General features: G+C 44.3%; 1 protein-coding gene across 1 annotated transcript; it reads right to left on the bottom strand.

The window, feature by feature from the left end:
* Positions 1–1,670: 1,670 nt before the first annotated feature.
* On the bottom strand, positions 1,671–3,246 carry LOC117191602 (UNC93-like protein). The gene is made up of 4 exons (XM_033396422.1): positions 2,549–3,246; positions 2,154–2,240; positions 1,934–2,096; positions 1,671–1,856 (listed from the first exon to the last, which is right to left on the bottom strand). The coding sequence occupies exons 1-4, from the start codon at positions 3,081–3,083 to the stop codon at positions 1,796–1,798; spliced, it is 846 nt and encodes a 281-aa protein (XP_033252313.1). The 5' UTR covers positions 3,084–3,246; the 3' UTR covers positions 1,671–1,795.
* Positions 3,247–14,391: the final 11,145 nt, after the last annotated feature.

The following is a 14,391-nucleotide window of genomic DNA, read 5'->3' as shown; positions in this document are numbered from 1 at the left end:
TGGGGCGAAATTCTGAGATAAACGTTTTATAGTGAGATCTAACAGAAGTGCGGATACCAAATATGGTTACTCTAGCCTTAATAGTCTCTGAGATTTGTGGATGCCCCAGATTTTCGTCCTTTGCGGGGGCGGAAGGGGGTGTGGCGAAATTTGGACACGAAACGGTCAAGGTCCGATATCACAGGAGTGTGAATACCAAATTTGGTTGCTCTGGCTCTTATAGGTTCTGAGATCCTTGAACTCATATTTTGCAATTGACAAAACCGACCATGAAACCTGGGTGTTAGAGAGAGACAGAGCGAGAAAGAATGAAATTGTTTTCTTGATTCTGGCTATAATAATTATACGATCTGGTTGAGATTTTACACTCTAGAACATATAGTCATCCTCTACGATTCTGCGTTTTTGGCTTTATCGTATCTTTAAAAATGTGGATGCCACAGATTTTCGTTCTTTGTGGGGGCGGAAGTGGGCGGGGCGAAGTTTTGAAATATTTTTGTAGCAGTGACATATCACAGAAGTCTGGATACAAAACATCGTTGCTCTAGCTCTTATAGTCTTTGAGCACTAGGCGCTGAAGGGGACGGACAGACGGACAGACGGACGGACGGACAGACGGACAGACAGACATGGCTCAATCGACTTGGCTATTGATGCTGATCAAGAATATATATACTTTATGGGGTCGGAAACGATTCCTTCTGGAATACTCATTTTGAGTATCGGGTATAATAACGAGAAAAAACATATTTCAACTACGAAATTAAAATGGTACACAGAAAAAATAAACAACACAAACCACAACTGAACAAATATTTAAATGATTGTAATAGAAGAAAAATTATTATAAAAAGGTTTTTAAATTTATTTGATTTACGAATCATTGTTCATGGATGGATTCTGAGAAAGCGTCGCGATCCACTCAAAGGCTTAAAACATCTGTACCCATAGACAGAAATCGTTCATTCTAGTCAAATCATTACGTTTTATATGTAGAAAAGATAACACACAGTGTTATTTGTGGGGCTATTCGTATTTATTTTCTTGTGGGCATTACCCACATATGCATGTGCACATACAATCTCCCTTAAATGAAGTCTCAAAGCGTCCGCACTTGCAGTCACCACGCGGTAAGTAGAGACAATGATGTGTGCATTGAAATTCGCAATCATGACCCCTCTCCACTCTGACAACCTTAGGCGCCATCCAACTTCCATTTTGCGTTGCGTCGCATTCTGCTTGCCCACAGCGAGAAATCATCAGAAGAACTGCCAACAGCAGGAGAATCCTTAGAGTTTGCATGCTGTTTACCGCTTGAAGACAAACTAGGATCTGTTGTCAGTACACAAAATGCAGCTGGGTTTTTATAGCGTTCCAAGCTGGCAAGAACGAACGAAACACAGTCCACTGATAAGCGTCACAGCAATGCACAATATATTTAAATTTATATTTATAATTTATTTTAATATTGTCTTTTTTTATTATGGCATTTATGGTCAGAAGTCTGACCTGTGGTAGAATCAGTCAGGCCACACATGTGGACCCAAATGAACCCCAAAAAAAAAGATAAGGCTAATTAGTTAAGGGAACAGATGCGCGCCGCTTTCAATTTTGAGAATTTGCCGCAAGATTGATATTTCCTTCAACGCTGGAGCTGGTGTAAAGAGTACTTTCGCTATTTTTGTTAAGATATTATTTATTAAACTATGGTATCTTAAAATCTACTATTGGCAATATCACAAAAGGCAACAATTTCATGGCAAGGGAATGACTCCATCAATCAATCATCTACTGGTCAATCGCTCAGCTTGATCTCGAGATTCTTTTGTTTTTGCCAGACTTCGATGAGACCGTAGCTGGAAGGAGAAACGTCAATCATGAATAAACGGTTCAAAGAATCAAATTCAAATCGAAATTCAAATTGGAAGCTCACCCCACACAACCCACCAGCATGACGCACATCAGAATCACCAAGTTGGTGGAGGTGCAAAGCTGAGAGCTTATCACATATCCAATAACCGAGCCCGTGCTTTCCCACAGCCGAAAGTTGCTATAAGCCGCAATCAGATGGTTCGGGAACAAGATGCCATAAAAAGCTGCAAGCAGAAAAGCTTCAGTTTATTTAGTTAGTAGCTAACAAAGCTCTCACTTACCGTTTACCACAACCAACCAGACGCCATCGCAGATGCCCCAAACGGCCGCAAGGGCGCAATACCGGATGTAGTCGACTGTGTGATGTGCTTACAAAAGTTCTTAATGTTACGGCTTATTTCTGTTGATTTTCTGCTGCTGCTTGAGTCGCGTCCGTATGCTGCTGTTCTCTCCTTTTCACTGCTTCGCTCGGTTCCTCTTCTTCTCTGTCCGCTGTTGATCTGCTTCTGTTACTACTGCTGTTGCTGCTGCTGTTACTACTGCTGTTGCTGCTAATCAGCTGTTCCTCTGCTGCTGTTATTACTGCTGTTGCTTATCTCCGCTGCCCCCTCAATAGGCCAGCTGGCCCACTCCTTCTTACATGTATAATGTGATATCAACAGTAATATTTGTAGTCATCCTTCTACTAACCGCTTTAGGGAACTTACGCCAAAGATCACCATGACGACGGCAGCAGCCATGCAGGCCAGGAAAATCGAGTTCAGCAGCTGAATCTGCTCCGGAGCCGGAGGCACCAGATTGGGATTGGCCTCGGCCCCCACACCCGGACAAAAGCGTGCGCCACACAACTCGCCCACTTTGCTGAGGCTTGGGCTGCTATCCTCTTCCATTTCCAGGCTGCCATTGCTCGCGGTCTTGGCCGGACCACTCAGGGTGAGCACCGAGGAGGAGATAAGGTTACCCCAGACCTGTGCCATCTGGTAGAAGATGAAGAACAGACCGAAGAACTTGACCGTGTTGACATCCTTCCGTGACTTGTTGCCTCGCACTTGAGTCAGCGCCTCCGATACGGTGGATAGGTAAGTGCACTTGGAGCACCACAGAGGTCTGCCGCCGAAGCCCACCATTAGAGCTGCGGGAATCAGTGTCTCGAACCGGGGATAGAACTGGGCGGCGATGTAGGGCATGTAGGCGAACAGAGCGAGGGCCATGGTCAAGCGGCAGCCGAACCAACTGTTGATTATAGTGGAATGTGGAGACTGTTTTGGCAAGTGGCAAGTGGGACATGGCTCATGCTTAGCAGGCTTTCATTTATTTTGGGGCCCCAATGACGTGCCAAGGACACCGTGCCTGGGGGCCATAAATCTAAATAAATCGAGTTAACTGATTAAAGTTGGCCAAGCCAGCACAACAGAGACCCGTTCTAGCCATCGCGCGTGCCCCGAATAAGTCAAGCGAGGCGGGGCGGCTGCAGCTAGGGTTGCTATAAATTAGCGATTTGTTTAAATGTCAGACCAAACAAAATGGCATAGCGGGCGTGGACGTGGGCGGCCGGCTGCCATGATGTGGGGACAGACCTTTCCATTGGCTATGGGAGGGGTTCCGCATCGACTCTAATCCTGGGACTTCCTGTTGACATTTTAACAGTCAAATGCGCTCGCAGCCCATTATTCTGACTGCGCTTTTGGCCATGTCACATCTACATAAATCCCACATAGAAAATGCCACCAGACAATTACCGAAACTTTTATGGAATGCCCCACATGGAAGAATGTTGCCTCCCTCAGGAGAGACAGCAGAGCGGCAGACCAACATAAACTGGCAATTATTTTTGAGTGGCAAGACTTGGGTATGCCAATGAAAATGAAGCGACCTGTGTCTCTGTCTGGTTTCAATTTGACTTTAACAGGAAAGAAATCAAAGAAAGGATAGCTTTCGGATCAATCTAAAGGTTCTGCACATTTATATCCCAGTTCTACGGAATACATTTTGCTTGCTTTTATTTGCTGTACCTATAATGTAATCTCTGTAACCAGTTGCCAATGAATGCACAGGCCGGTAGCCGGTGTGATTTCATTAAAATGGAGTTTCCTCGGTTGCAAGAAAAAAAGTCAGTCGTAGTTAAAGCAGGTGTCGTGTGGCTGAGATAGGGAAAACGCAGTTGTTGGACAGTCAAAATAGATATTTTTAATTTAAAATTTGCAGCATTAATAGGTTCCGTTTCGTGCTGTATAATGGCCATGAACATCACAAGAGCAGCTGTAAGTTATTCATGTGGCTTCCTACCTTCCTACATTCCCGGCCCTAAGCCCAAGCCACAGACACTATCCATGGGTTTTCGGTTTATATTTCGATTTCGCTTTTGGGAATAAGCTCGCCTCCAATGCCACGCCCATACACATACATACACGCACATATGTATATCCCGAAAGATATAGGCTTTGGTCCTGCTTCAGTCTCAAGCACATTGTCGCCAACTTATAATCCTTTAGGCCTCACAGCACGAACTCCGTCTGGCAGCCTGTCTTATGCCTGTCTACACCCTGCTCAGTGGCTCAAAAGGGGTGCCAGAGGGAGAGTGGAAGGGGGAGAGTTGAGGGGGAGTTGTAGGGGTGTGTATCGTGGGCTCTGGCCTAAAAACGTTTGCTCAACTCTGATTGCATTTGATTTTGGGCCGTGCCAACGACACTTTATGAAATTTTACACCTTTGATAAAATGTTAAAGGCCTGTTTGCCATCTTCTGAGTGGCTTCACAGCTCCTCCCCCTTTCCACTCCCCCATTTCCCTTATAAAGCCTTTTTTCTCTGTTGTCTTGATTTAATGTAAATCGCCGGCTATATACAACCTGATTGAATTGAAATGTTGGCCTTGCCAGTTCCCGCTGTTCTCCGGGAGGGTTAAAGTTGAAAATTGATTCTGAATACCTGGAGGCGTTACATTAAGCGCTGTGGAATTAATTGCCCAAAAAATAGAATTCCTCATTAAGCCTCTAGCCAACCTGCCGTGTGGTTGCTTATGGGCAATTAATTGCATTAAAATCAAAGCTGTAAATCAATTTTATTGGCTATTACCTGGTACCAACATTCATCATACGCAGTGGTGTATGCCTGTATCTTGTGGGATTTCAACTAATTGGAAGGTGTCAAATGCAGCCACATTCATCAATGGGAACGCTTCAAATATGCCGAGAGACCCGCATAAGAAATATGAAAAATTTTAACTAGGCAGTCTTCAACTTTGAAGCATGTTTGACCACAAAAGGATATCCTGTAATGGATAGTTGACAGCCCATATAAAGCGACAAGTATATGGGATGGATGGGCGAGGGGGGAGTAGCACAGTATCTGTTCCGATAGAAAATTCAGTGTAATGTTGGGTCAGCAGTTGGGAGCATCATCGTTCATCATCTAAATGAAAATCTGGCATAATCATCAAAATGGGCGAAACCCAAATGGCCAACCATTTGTTTTTTATGTACAAAAAACCACCCACCAGCCACAACCCACACTCATATACCCTTTTCCCAATCCATGCCGTGGCCTGTCTCTGCCTCGGCCACTTCCCGGGCATTAAACAAAGCAGAGCCCGAGGCTCGACACAACGTTGGCTCGTTAAAGAACATTTTGGCTTTATATAAAATACGAGGGAGTCTACTGGCGAGGAACTGATAACAATGATTCAACTGGGGCTGGACTTCTGGTTTTATGTGCCTCACACTGGTTGACCAGTAATTTAGTTAAATTATTGTCCGTCCTTTTGTCAGTCCGTCAGTCTGTCTGTCAGAGAATGTGAAACTTTACCGATCTGTGAGGTTTGGTGTTTGCTTTGTGGGAATGTTTTGAGGGATTTCAGATGAAATGGCAGAACATATACGAGTGTGTATTGTAATAAATTTCTCACTCAAAACTTCAATTTGCATTCTTTCAACTTTGTTTTACATTTGTTTGGATTTGATAAATGGACTTCGGCATATGTTGAGATGCTTGTTCACACATTTGGCTGTAGGCCAGAAAAAGGAGCAACAGCCACCATCCTAAACCAACCATCGCCCCCACACGCACAGACACACACTCTAATCAATCACTGCCAAATAAAAGTGAGGCACACAAAAACATTGACTTATGGCGCTGACAGAAGGCAAATACTCTCAACACTCGCACTTGATGCTGGATGCTGGATGCCCTATTGGCCGGAACAACTTGCCTCTTGGCGGCACATGTGGCGAACGGCAGGCATTAATGTCCTACAATTAACTTTAGATCAATTATATCGGCGACCAAGGCTGGACCTCAGCATCTGGCCGTTAATTAGCCAACAAACCAGGCAAAACACACAAAAGAGTGGGGAGCCAATCGAGGTCAAAGAGCACCACCGCAGGAACACTGAGAGAAACAAGACCACATTGGATATCCAGTTTCTGTATGCAGATTTAGAGGAATCTTTATCTGTGAAAACATCTTAACAGATGCTTATCCTCATAATTTCCCCTTTTCCATGGATTGGTTATTGATTTCACGAGTTCTCTATTCATTTGAAACATTTTTTTGAAGTGCAACAAGTTTGGAAACCGAAACGCTTTGCATGGAGATTTGTTTGTGTATGTGTTTAACGGTATTTGCATGCAGACGATGGCAAATATTTGTCAGAGTTACTGTGCGGCCAGTAGCTGTAGATGTTGCACCCAATTGAATCCACATTAACTTAATGATTCCGTGCCGAAAGGAACCAGCTCAGCCGAATGACAATGTAAGCGGTCCGCAAAGGAAATGACTGAGGGAGGACAGGAACATCCTGCAACAGAGACAAATGAACTGGGGGGGCATGTGGTCATCTGGCGGCGTTTCAGTCTTTGATTAGATGTTGAACTGTGTGGATTTCGATTACTCTGTGATTGCAAATGTATCAAAGTCCCGAAACACAGCGTCCCCGAAAGCGCATGAATGTCTGCCATCGTCCTTTGTGTGAAAAGAACTGTGTTTCATGTCACATCACTTGCCCCCTGCAGTTGGCAACAAAGAACACAACAAATAATAGCATAGGGGAAAGTTAAAAAAAAAAAACAAAAAATGGAATAGAAGAACACAACACAAAGCATATTTCCCTTTTACCAAAAACGAAATACATTTTTAAGGCCCAGACAGCGGACGGTATACACTCGTAAATCATAGGCGCCTCTGCAGCGCCCAGAGCCAAGAAATATTTTTATTGGACCCTCAGGGGTGGCGAATAAGCTTACTTTATGGAGCCCAGCACGCGAGCTCTAACTCGAACTATATTTAAGGATTTAAGTGCGACAGAAGCTGCACAAGAAGAGGTTTCTCATTTCCTAATCCAAGGAAGTATTATGGAATATTTTGGGTTTTCATGCATCCACTCAACAAAATCCATGGTCCTATATGAAGGTATGTATATGCGTAACCGATTTGCATACCGACACAGAAAATTATGTATCCGCACTATCTGGAAAATTACGCATGCTTTTTCCCATAAAGCAATCACTTCCTAATCCTTCCTTGGCCCCTCTATGTCTTTGTCCTCTGCGGTGGGTTCCCCAATTGCTTCCCATTGTTCACTTGATTCAGTTGATCTCTTCATTGTCCCCTGCACTGTGCAGAATGGACCGAGCCGATTATGGGAGCACTTTGCATGAGAGCCTGCAGTACCTGTCGGCACACCGGATACCGACTTTGCCGGAATTAAGATAATGTCCTATTCAGCTCACGTCTAATGACCCGTGGGCTTTGCGCCAGAGTTCGAACGAATTGCAGAGCAAGCGGTGATCCCAGAGTTTTATTTAAATTTGATTAAGACAGAAATCAATTCGAAGAAGACATCGTCACGCAGCCAATCATAAATTTATAATGTCATCAGAAGCAATACGAGTTTTATTTTGGATGTCAACATTTTTGCCGCTCCCTGACACCACTTCTGGTTGCCCCAGTTATTTTGACGCGACATTGGGTTTTATGTGGACGGGTGCGTCAAAAGTTTGGCCTAAAATTGGGCCATATAAAACGAGGGGGAACGTTGTGAGTTGCTGCGTACACCGCAACTCTACAGTTATACCCGATACTAAGTCAGTATGGCTCTCCTGCGGCAGACGCCGCTAATATTGAACCACACGACAAAGAGTGCGTGCGAGAGAGACAGAAAATCAGTCTGAGCGTGACGTCGGGCGCTGCGTGGCCACTGCAAATTGATTTCTTGCTTTTGGCTACAAAAGTGATCCGATCTGATCCAGATTCAGCAATCTGATAGATATAGTCATTATCTATGATTCTGCGTTTTTAGTTTTCTCGAATGTGCAATATTGTGGATGCAACAGATTTTCGTTCTTTGTGGGGGCGGAAAGGGGTGGGGCGAAATTCTGAGATATACGTTTTATAGTGATATCTAAAAGAAGTGCGGATACCAAATTTGGTTACTCTAGCCTTAATAGTCTCTGAGATTTGTGGATGCCCCAGATTTTCGTCCTTTGCGGGGGCGGAAGGGGGTGTGGCGAACTTTGGACACGAAACGGTCAAGGTCCGATATCACAGGAGTGTGGATACCAAATTTGGTTGCTCTGGATCTTATAGGTTCTGAGATCCTTGAAATCATATTTTGCAATTGGCAAAGCCGACCATGAAACCTGTGTGTTAGAGAGAGACAGAGCGAGAAAGAATGAAATTGTTTTCTTGATTCTGGCTATAATAATTATACGATCTGGTTGAGACTTTACACTCTAGAACATATAGTCATCCTCTACGACTCTGCGTTTTTGGTTTTATCGTATCTTTAAAAATGTGGATGCCACAGATTTTCGTTCTTTGTGGGGGCGGAAGTGGGCGGGGCAAAGTTTTGAAATATTTTTGTAGCAGTGACATATCACAGATGTCTGGATCCAAAACATCGTTGCTCTAGCTCTTATAGTCTTTGAGCACTAGGCGCTGAAGGGGACGGACGGACGGACGGACGGACGGACGGACGGACGGACGGACGGACAGACGGACGGACGGACGGACGGACGGACGGACAGACGGACAGACAGACAGGGCTCAATCGACTCGGCTATTGATGCTGATCAAGAATATATATACTTTATGGGGTCGGAAACGATTCCTTCTGGACGTTACACACATCCACTTTTACCACAAATCTAATATACCCCAATACTCATTTTGAGTATCGGGTATAAAAAAGACCAGAAGCGTAATGCAAACGTAAACGTTTTCATTACTCCCGCGGAAGTTCGAGGCCAATAAAAATTACAATAATATGAATGGAGGGGGATGAATGTGAGTCCCGCCGAATACGGCGGGGCGATGTTTATTCCCCCATAAGTACGAGGGTGGGCTGATAAATAGTCGAGCTACCAATGAAAACACGATTTTTTCTAATTTTTAGATAGCTGATAGAAAACACTAATCGATTCAAATATTTATTGGTTGGTTAGACATGTGTTCCTCTGTCAAGGCTGATTTCTTATCAGCCGGCCCTCGTATATCAAAGCCTGTTCAATCAAATCATTTCAACTGGCACTTTAATGTCTGAACATAACATTTTCCCGCTGTTATTGTCCAGGCAACAGTCAGCTGCTCGTCTCTGTTACTGCTAACAGGTGGCTGTTGAAATTTCCCTCTCTGCTAAAACGAACAGCTTAAGAGAGTTTTTATTTAACAAGGCCTGTTATCTACATACATTTCTTCTGGGTATACGCAAATTAGTCAGCGATATAATATGAAGGAAATAATTGGACAAAAAATAATGCAGAAATATCATTTGAAAAATTTTGATAGAATGGAAAAGCACATGAATTTTATAGAGTTTAACCTTTGGTTAGATCTCTCAAATTTTACCCAAATTTTCGGAAGTAAAGCTGTTCTCTATAAACTTGATTCTCACAAACCCACATCCTTCGGCTTACGTGCAACATTGTGGCTATCTTTATGCACATGGGCGAAACTTACCCTGGAACTGCAAAGCTGTCGATGCCCCCAACTAATTTGCACGTTTTACTGCCAGACTCCAGCAGACGCAGCAACAATGCTGCACTATATTTGAGGAAACCCAAAGGGTAGAGCAGCTGGTTAGAGTGCTAGCAGTGCAAAAGCGAAGGTAAGCCATAATCCAAGTTAGCTATGAACTGTGGACTCCAATGCAAAGCTCAAATTCACGGAAACGGAAATGAAAGTGGAAAACACACACAGACACACATACAGATGCTCCGACTTCCGAATGGCCAATAAGGTTTCTGCTGCAGCATCTGAATCGACGTCTCCTGGGAGGGAGAAAACCAGAAAAAATCGTTGCATGAGAAATAGCAGCCTCCACCTCGAACCCGAGCGAATCTTTAAATATTTATTCACTTTTCACTGCCATTCTCTCAGTCCGCTCCCGAAAACAGACAGGGGAAGAAGCCACTCTTGCAGTTGTGTATTTTCCGAGTACTTCGGCTTTGCCGCCATTTATGCTGCTTATTTTCAACACGGCGTCCTCCCACTCGTCGGTCTCATTGAACGTTGGGCAACTGAATGTGGGAGCGTGGGTGTATGGCTGCCTGTGAGTGTTTGTGTGTGAGTGCGTGAGTGAGTGCGGAAAATTCAATGGAATTTCGGTTTGGTTTTCATTTGCTTACTGCATTTTATGTACTTGTTGTCGTCTCCATTTACTCCACAACTCGGCAGCTATAAGCACAGAAACATTGGAGGACGGAAGGACAAATGCTTCACTTCCTCGATTGAATGCAAACACTGTGAACGGTTGACACTTTCCCGGGAAAAGAGTGAGCTTACAGATTACTTGTATTAGCGTCAGTTAGCATGTTTAACCTTTCCTTTCATCCTGCTCAATGCATTCCATCTTTTAGATCTTGTAAATCACTTCCACTTTTCAGTGCCTATGCTTTGCCCTTTGTCAATTATCCCTTAACTGGTGCTACAATGTGGTAGAGTCATGCCCCACACCTTGAACTTAATCGAGTGAGGGGATTGAGAATGCAAATTCCATTCAGACTTCGAATAGCCATACCCACGGCACAGGGCTTTGTTGAACATTAATTGTGAAATATGCATTAATGTGTGGAAACTGTTCGTTATGGCTGATGCAATTTCCCCAACGATTTCCAACCCACTCTCTTTTCTCTGTCTCCCTATCTCTCTCGCTCTCTCTCTCTGTCTTTCTCCCTCTCTCTGTTGTCGCAAGTTAAATACAAAATTATGTCTCCATCGTGCTTGCAAATGTAATTTATGCCAAATGAGCAGCAGCTACAAACACGGGGGGTCTCTCGCCTCGCTATCATCATAACTTATTTAATATACAAAAAACGAGGTGGAACGTTGTGAGTTGCTGCGGACACCGCAACTCTACAGTTATACCCGATACTAAGTCAGTATGGCTCTCCTCCGGCAGACGCCGCTAATCTTAAACGACACGACAAAGAGTGCGTGCGAGAGAGACAGAAATTCAGTCTGAGCGTGACGTCGGGCGCTGCGTAGCCACTGAAAATTGATTTCTTGCTTTTGGCTACAAAAATGATCCGATCTGATCCAGATTCAGCAGTCTGATAGATATGGTCATTATCTATGATTCTGCGTTTTTAGTTTTCTCGAATGTGCAATATTGTGGATGCAACAGATTTTCGTTCTTTGTGGGGGCGGAAAAGGGTGAGGCGAAATTCTGAGATATACGTTTTATAGTGAGATCTAACAGAAGTGCGGATATCAAATTTGGTTACTCTAGCCTTAATAGTCTCTGAGATTTGTGGATGCCCCAGATTTTCGTCCTTTGCGGGGGCGGAAGGGGGTGTGGCGAAATTTGGACACAAAACGGTCAAGGTCCGATAACACAGGAAAGTGGATACCAAATTTGGTTGCTCTGGCTCTTATAGGTTCTGAGATCCTTGAACTCATATTTTGCAATTGGCTAAACCGACTATGAAACCTGTGTGTTAGAGAGAGACAGAGCGAGAAAGAATGAAATTGTTTTCTTGATTCTGGCTATAATAATTATACGATCTGGTTGAGACTTTACACTCTAGAACATATAGTCATCCTCTACGATTCTGCGTTTTTGGCTTTATCGTATCTTTAAAAATGTGGACGCCACATATTTTCGTCCTTTGTGGGGGCGGAAGTGGGCGGGGCGAAGTTTTGAAATTTTTTTGTAGCAGTGACATATCACAGAAGTCTGGATCCAAAACATCGTTGCTCTAGATCTTAAAGTCTTTGAGCACTAGGCGCTGAAGGGGACGGACAGACGGACGGACGGACAGACGGACAGACAGACAGGGCTCAATCGACTCGGCTATTGATGCTGATCCAGAATATATATACTTTATGGGGTCGGAAACGATTCCTTCTGGACGTTACACACATCCACTTTTACCACAAATCTAATATACCCCAATACTCATTTTGAGTATCGGGTATAAAAAGCAACGAAAACATTTGCCACATGCACGCGAAAAATTTTGATGAGACAAGCGACAGGGTCTGCTTACGCTGACAATCAACTGCAGCAATGAATGGTATGGGCACTCGGCAGTCACCCACTCGCCCACTCACCGCTCACCCACTCACGTGTGCGTTTTTTGATGGACCTACAAGTTCGCGTTTCCGCTTCGCTTTTTAATAAGTTTTTCCGACCTCGTTTCCGGAGCAGGCACAAAAGCCATGGCGGGGTAATTTGAATATGTGTGCGGGTTCGGTGGGTGGGACGCGTTGTGGCGATGACCTCTTTATTCGGTATGGTACAAAGAGGACTAGCGTTGACTGTATTTATTGGATTTGTAGTGATACATTTACTGGTCGGAGTGGCTTTCAATCAATAGTTCGCTTGATTAAAGTGTAAAGTGAAATTGGAGTGATCTAGCTCTTGCTTAAGCCGGTTGTGTTTTTCTTGCTCCCGCATTCTCCGCCCTTTGCCTAAATATCATACAATCATTGCTGTGACTTTGTTTTGATATATTATCGCATCTCTTTAATTTGATTCTACTTTGTGTTAACCACCAGTGTTTTGTTTATAAACAAGTGTTTAATATAAATTCAATATTGCAACGTAACGCATCGGACTCGTGCAGGCAATTTGTTATTGTTTTCTGCTCAGTCTGCTTTTCGTTATCGCTTCTTCGGTGTGCACTGTTCTCGCGCATCAGCGTTTGCATCGCCCACACTCTCTCGTGAGCATAAGCGGGCTCCTCGCATTGTTGCTCTCACTCTCTCTGGATTGCCTATACTCTCCCTCTCTGTGGACTTTTCTTTTGTGTCTCTGCTTTGGTGAGTTTACTGCTCGTTTTCTGCACTTCGTTGGATCATCTGCTTTGAATTATTGCCGCTGCAGCTGATTGTCTGGCTCGCTCTGCTGTCTGCTCTCCTACTTTACCTGCGATCTCACTCCGTTCTTTTTTTATTCGTGCACAGTGATTCTACTACTGACCATAATGGCAATTGTTTGCAGTGCAAAGAAATGTGAATTCGGTGGTGTTATCATTGGTGATTCATTTCTTAGCTGTTGGCTGTGCGACAATTTTGCCCACATAAAATGTGCTGGTGGTGGAAATTTTGGCCGGCTGAATGATCTGATCTCGAAACGCATGGGCCTGTCTTGGTCATGTCTGGCTTGTCGGGAGATTGAGGCCGAAATGCGCACATTTATGAGACAGACTCGAACTGGGTTTCTGGATGTCCGGAAACAATTTGTGGCTCTCAACGAGAAATTTCTTGCCCTTGAATCACAGTTTCTTGGGCTCAAACTCTTGAGCGAATCGCCTAGACGGAAAATTCCGCATAATGATACCAATCTCTTGCAACCTAATCCGATTGGTACGCCTGCCTCCCACCTTCATCCATCGGAAGCATTTCCGTGTAGTCATGCCACGCCGTTGTCTGTAAATCCGCCAACGGTGGCTCCGGAGTTCTTAACACCGAGCAATGTGCTTCCTTCGAGCACCCAACTTCCCAACAGCATCAATCCCATCCCTGCAGTTTCTGTGGCCGTCACTTCTGACGCTGTGAGTGCTCCTAGTGCGAGTGTGCTGGTTGCTGACGACGTCTTGCCAATTCCTGCTCCAATTCCAGCTCCAATTCCTGCTCCAATTCCTACTCCAATTCCTGCTACAGCCATTGCTGCCAATTCCTCTGCCCTTTGACCGAGATCTCTTTTAGGAGTGGCTCCACCATCTCGATCTCGCTCGGGACTTCAACTTAGAGCAGTGGTCCCTCGGAAAGCAATATTTGTTTCTCGTCTTTTTCCTGAGGCTACAACGGAGGATGTTAAACAACATCTTTCCTCTAAACTTAACACTTCGCCTGTTGATATAGTTGTGACTAAATTTACATTTAACGAGGGGGAACGTTGTGAGTTGCTGCGGACACCGCAACTCTACAGTTATACCCGATACTTAGTCAGTATGGCTCTCCTGCGGCAGACGCCGCTAATATTGAACCACACGACAAAGAGTGCGTGCGAGAGAGATAGAAAATCAGTCTGAGCGTGACGTCGGGCGCTGCGTAGCCACTGAAAATTAATTTCTTGCTTTT

Source organism: Drosophila miranda, assembly GCF_003369915.1.
Source record: "Drosophila miranda strain MSH22 chromosome Y unlocalized genomic scaffold, D.miranda_PacBio2.1 Contig_Y1_pilon, whole genome shotgun sequence".
NCBI classification, from domain to species: domain Eukaryota; kingdom Metazoa; phylum Arthropoda; class Insecta; order Diptera; family Drosophilidae; genus Drosophila; species Drosophila miranda.
The sequence above is the reverse complement of the archived record's forward strand: the minus strand, read 5'-3'. Positions and strand labels throughout refer to the sequence as shown.

Bases quoted from the DNA above. Each gene is read 5' to 3' on its own strand.
- LOC117191602 (XM_033396422.1), bottom strand. From the start codon at position 3,083: ATGGCCCTCGCTCTGTTCGCCTACATGCCCTACATCGCCGCCCAGTTC. The intron at 2,097-2,153 runs GTAAGTGAGAGC...TTCTGCTTGCAG, and splicing joins CTGGTTGGTTGTGGTAAACG to CTTTTTATGGCATCTTGTTC. The intron at 1,857-1,933 runs GTGAGCTTCCAA...TTCTCCTTCCAG, and splicing joins ATGCTGGTGGGTTGTGTGGG to CTACGGTCTCATCGAAGTCT.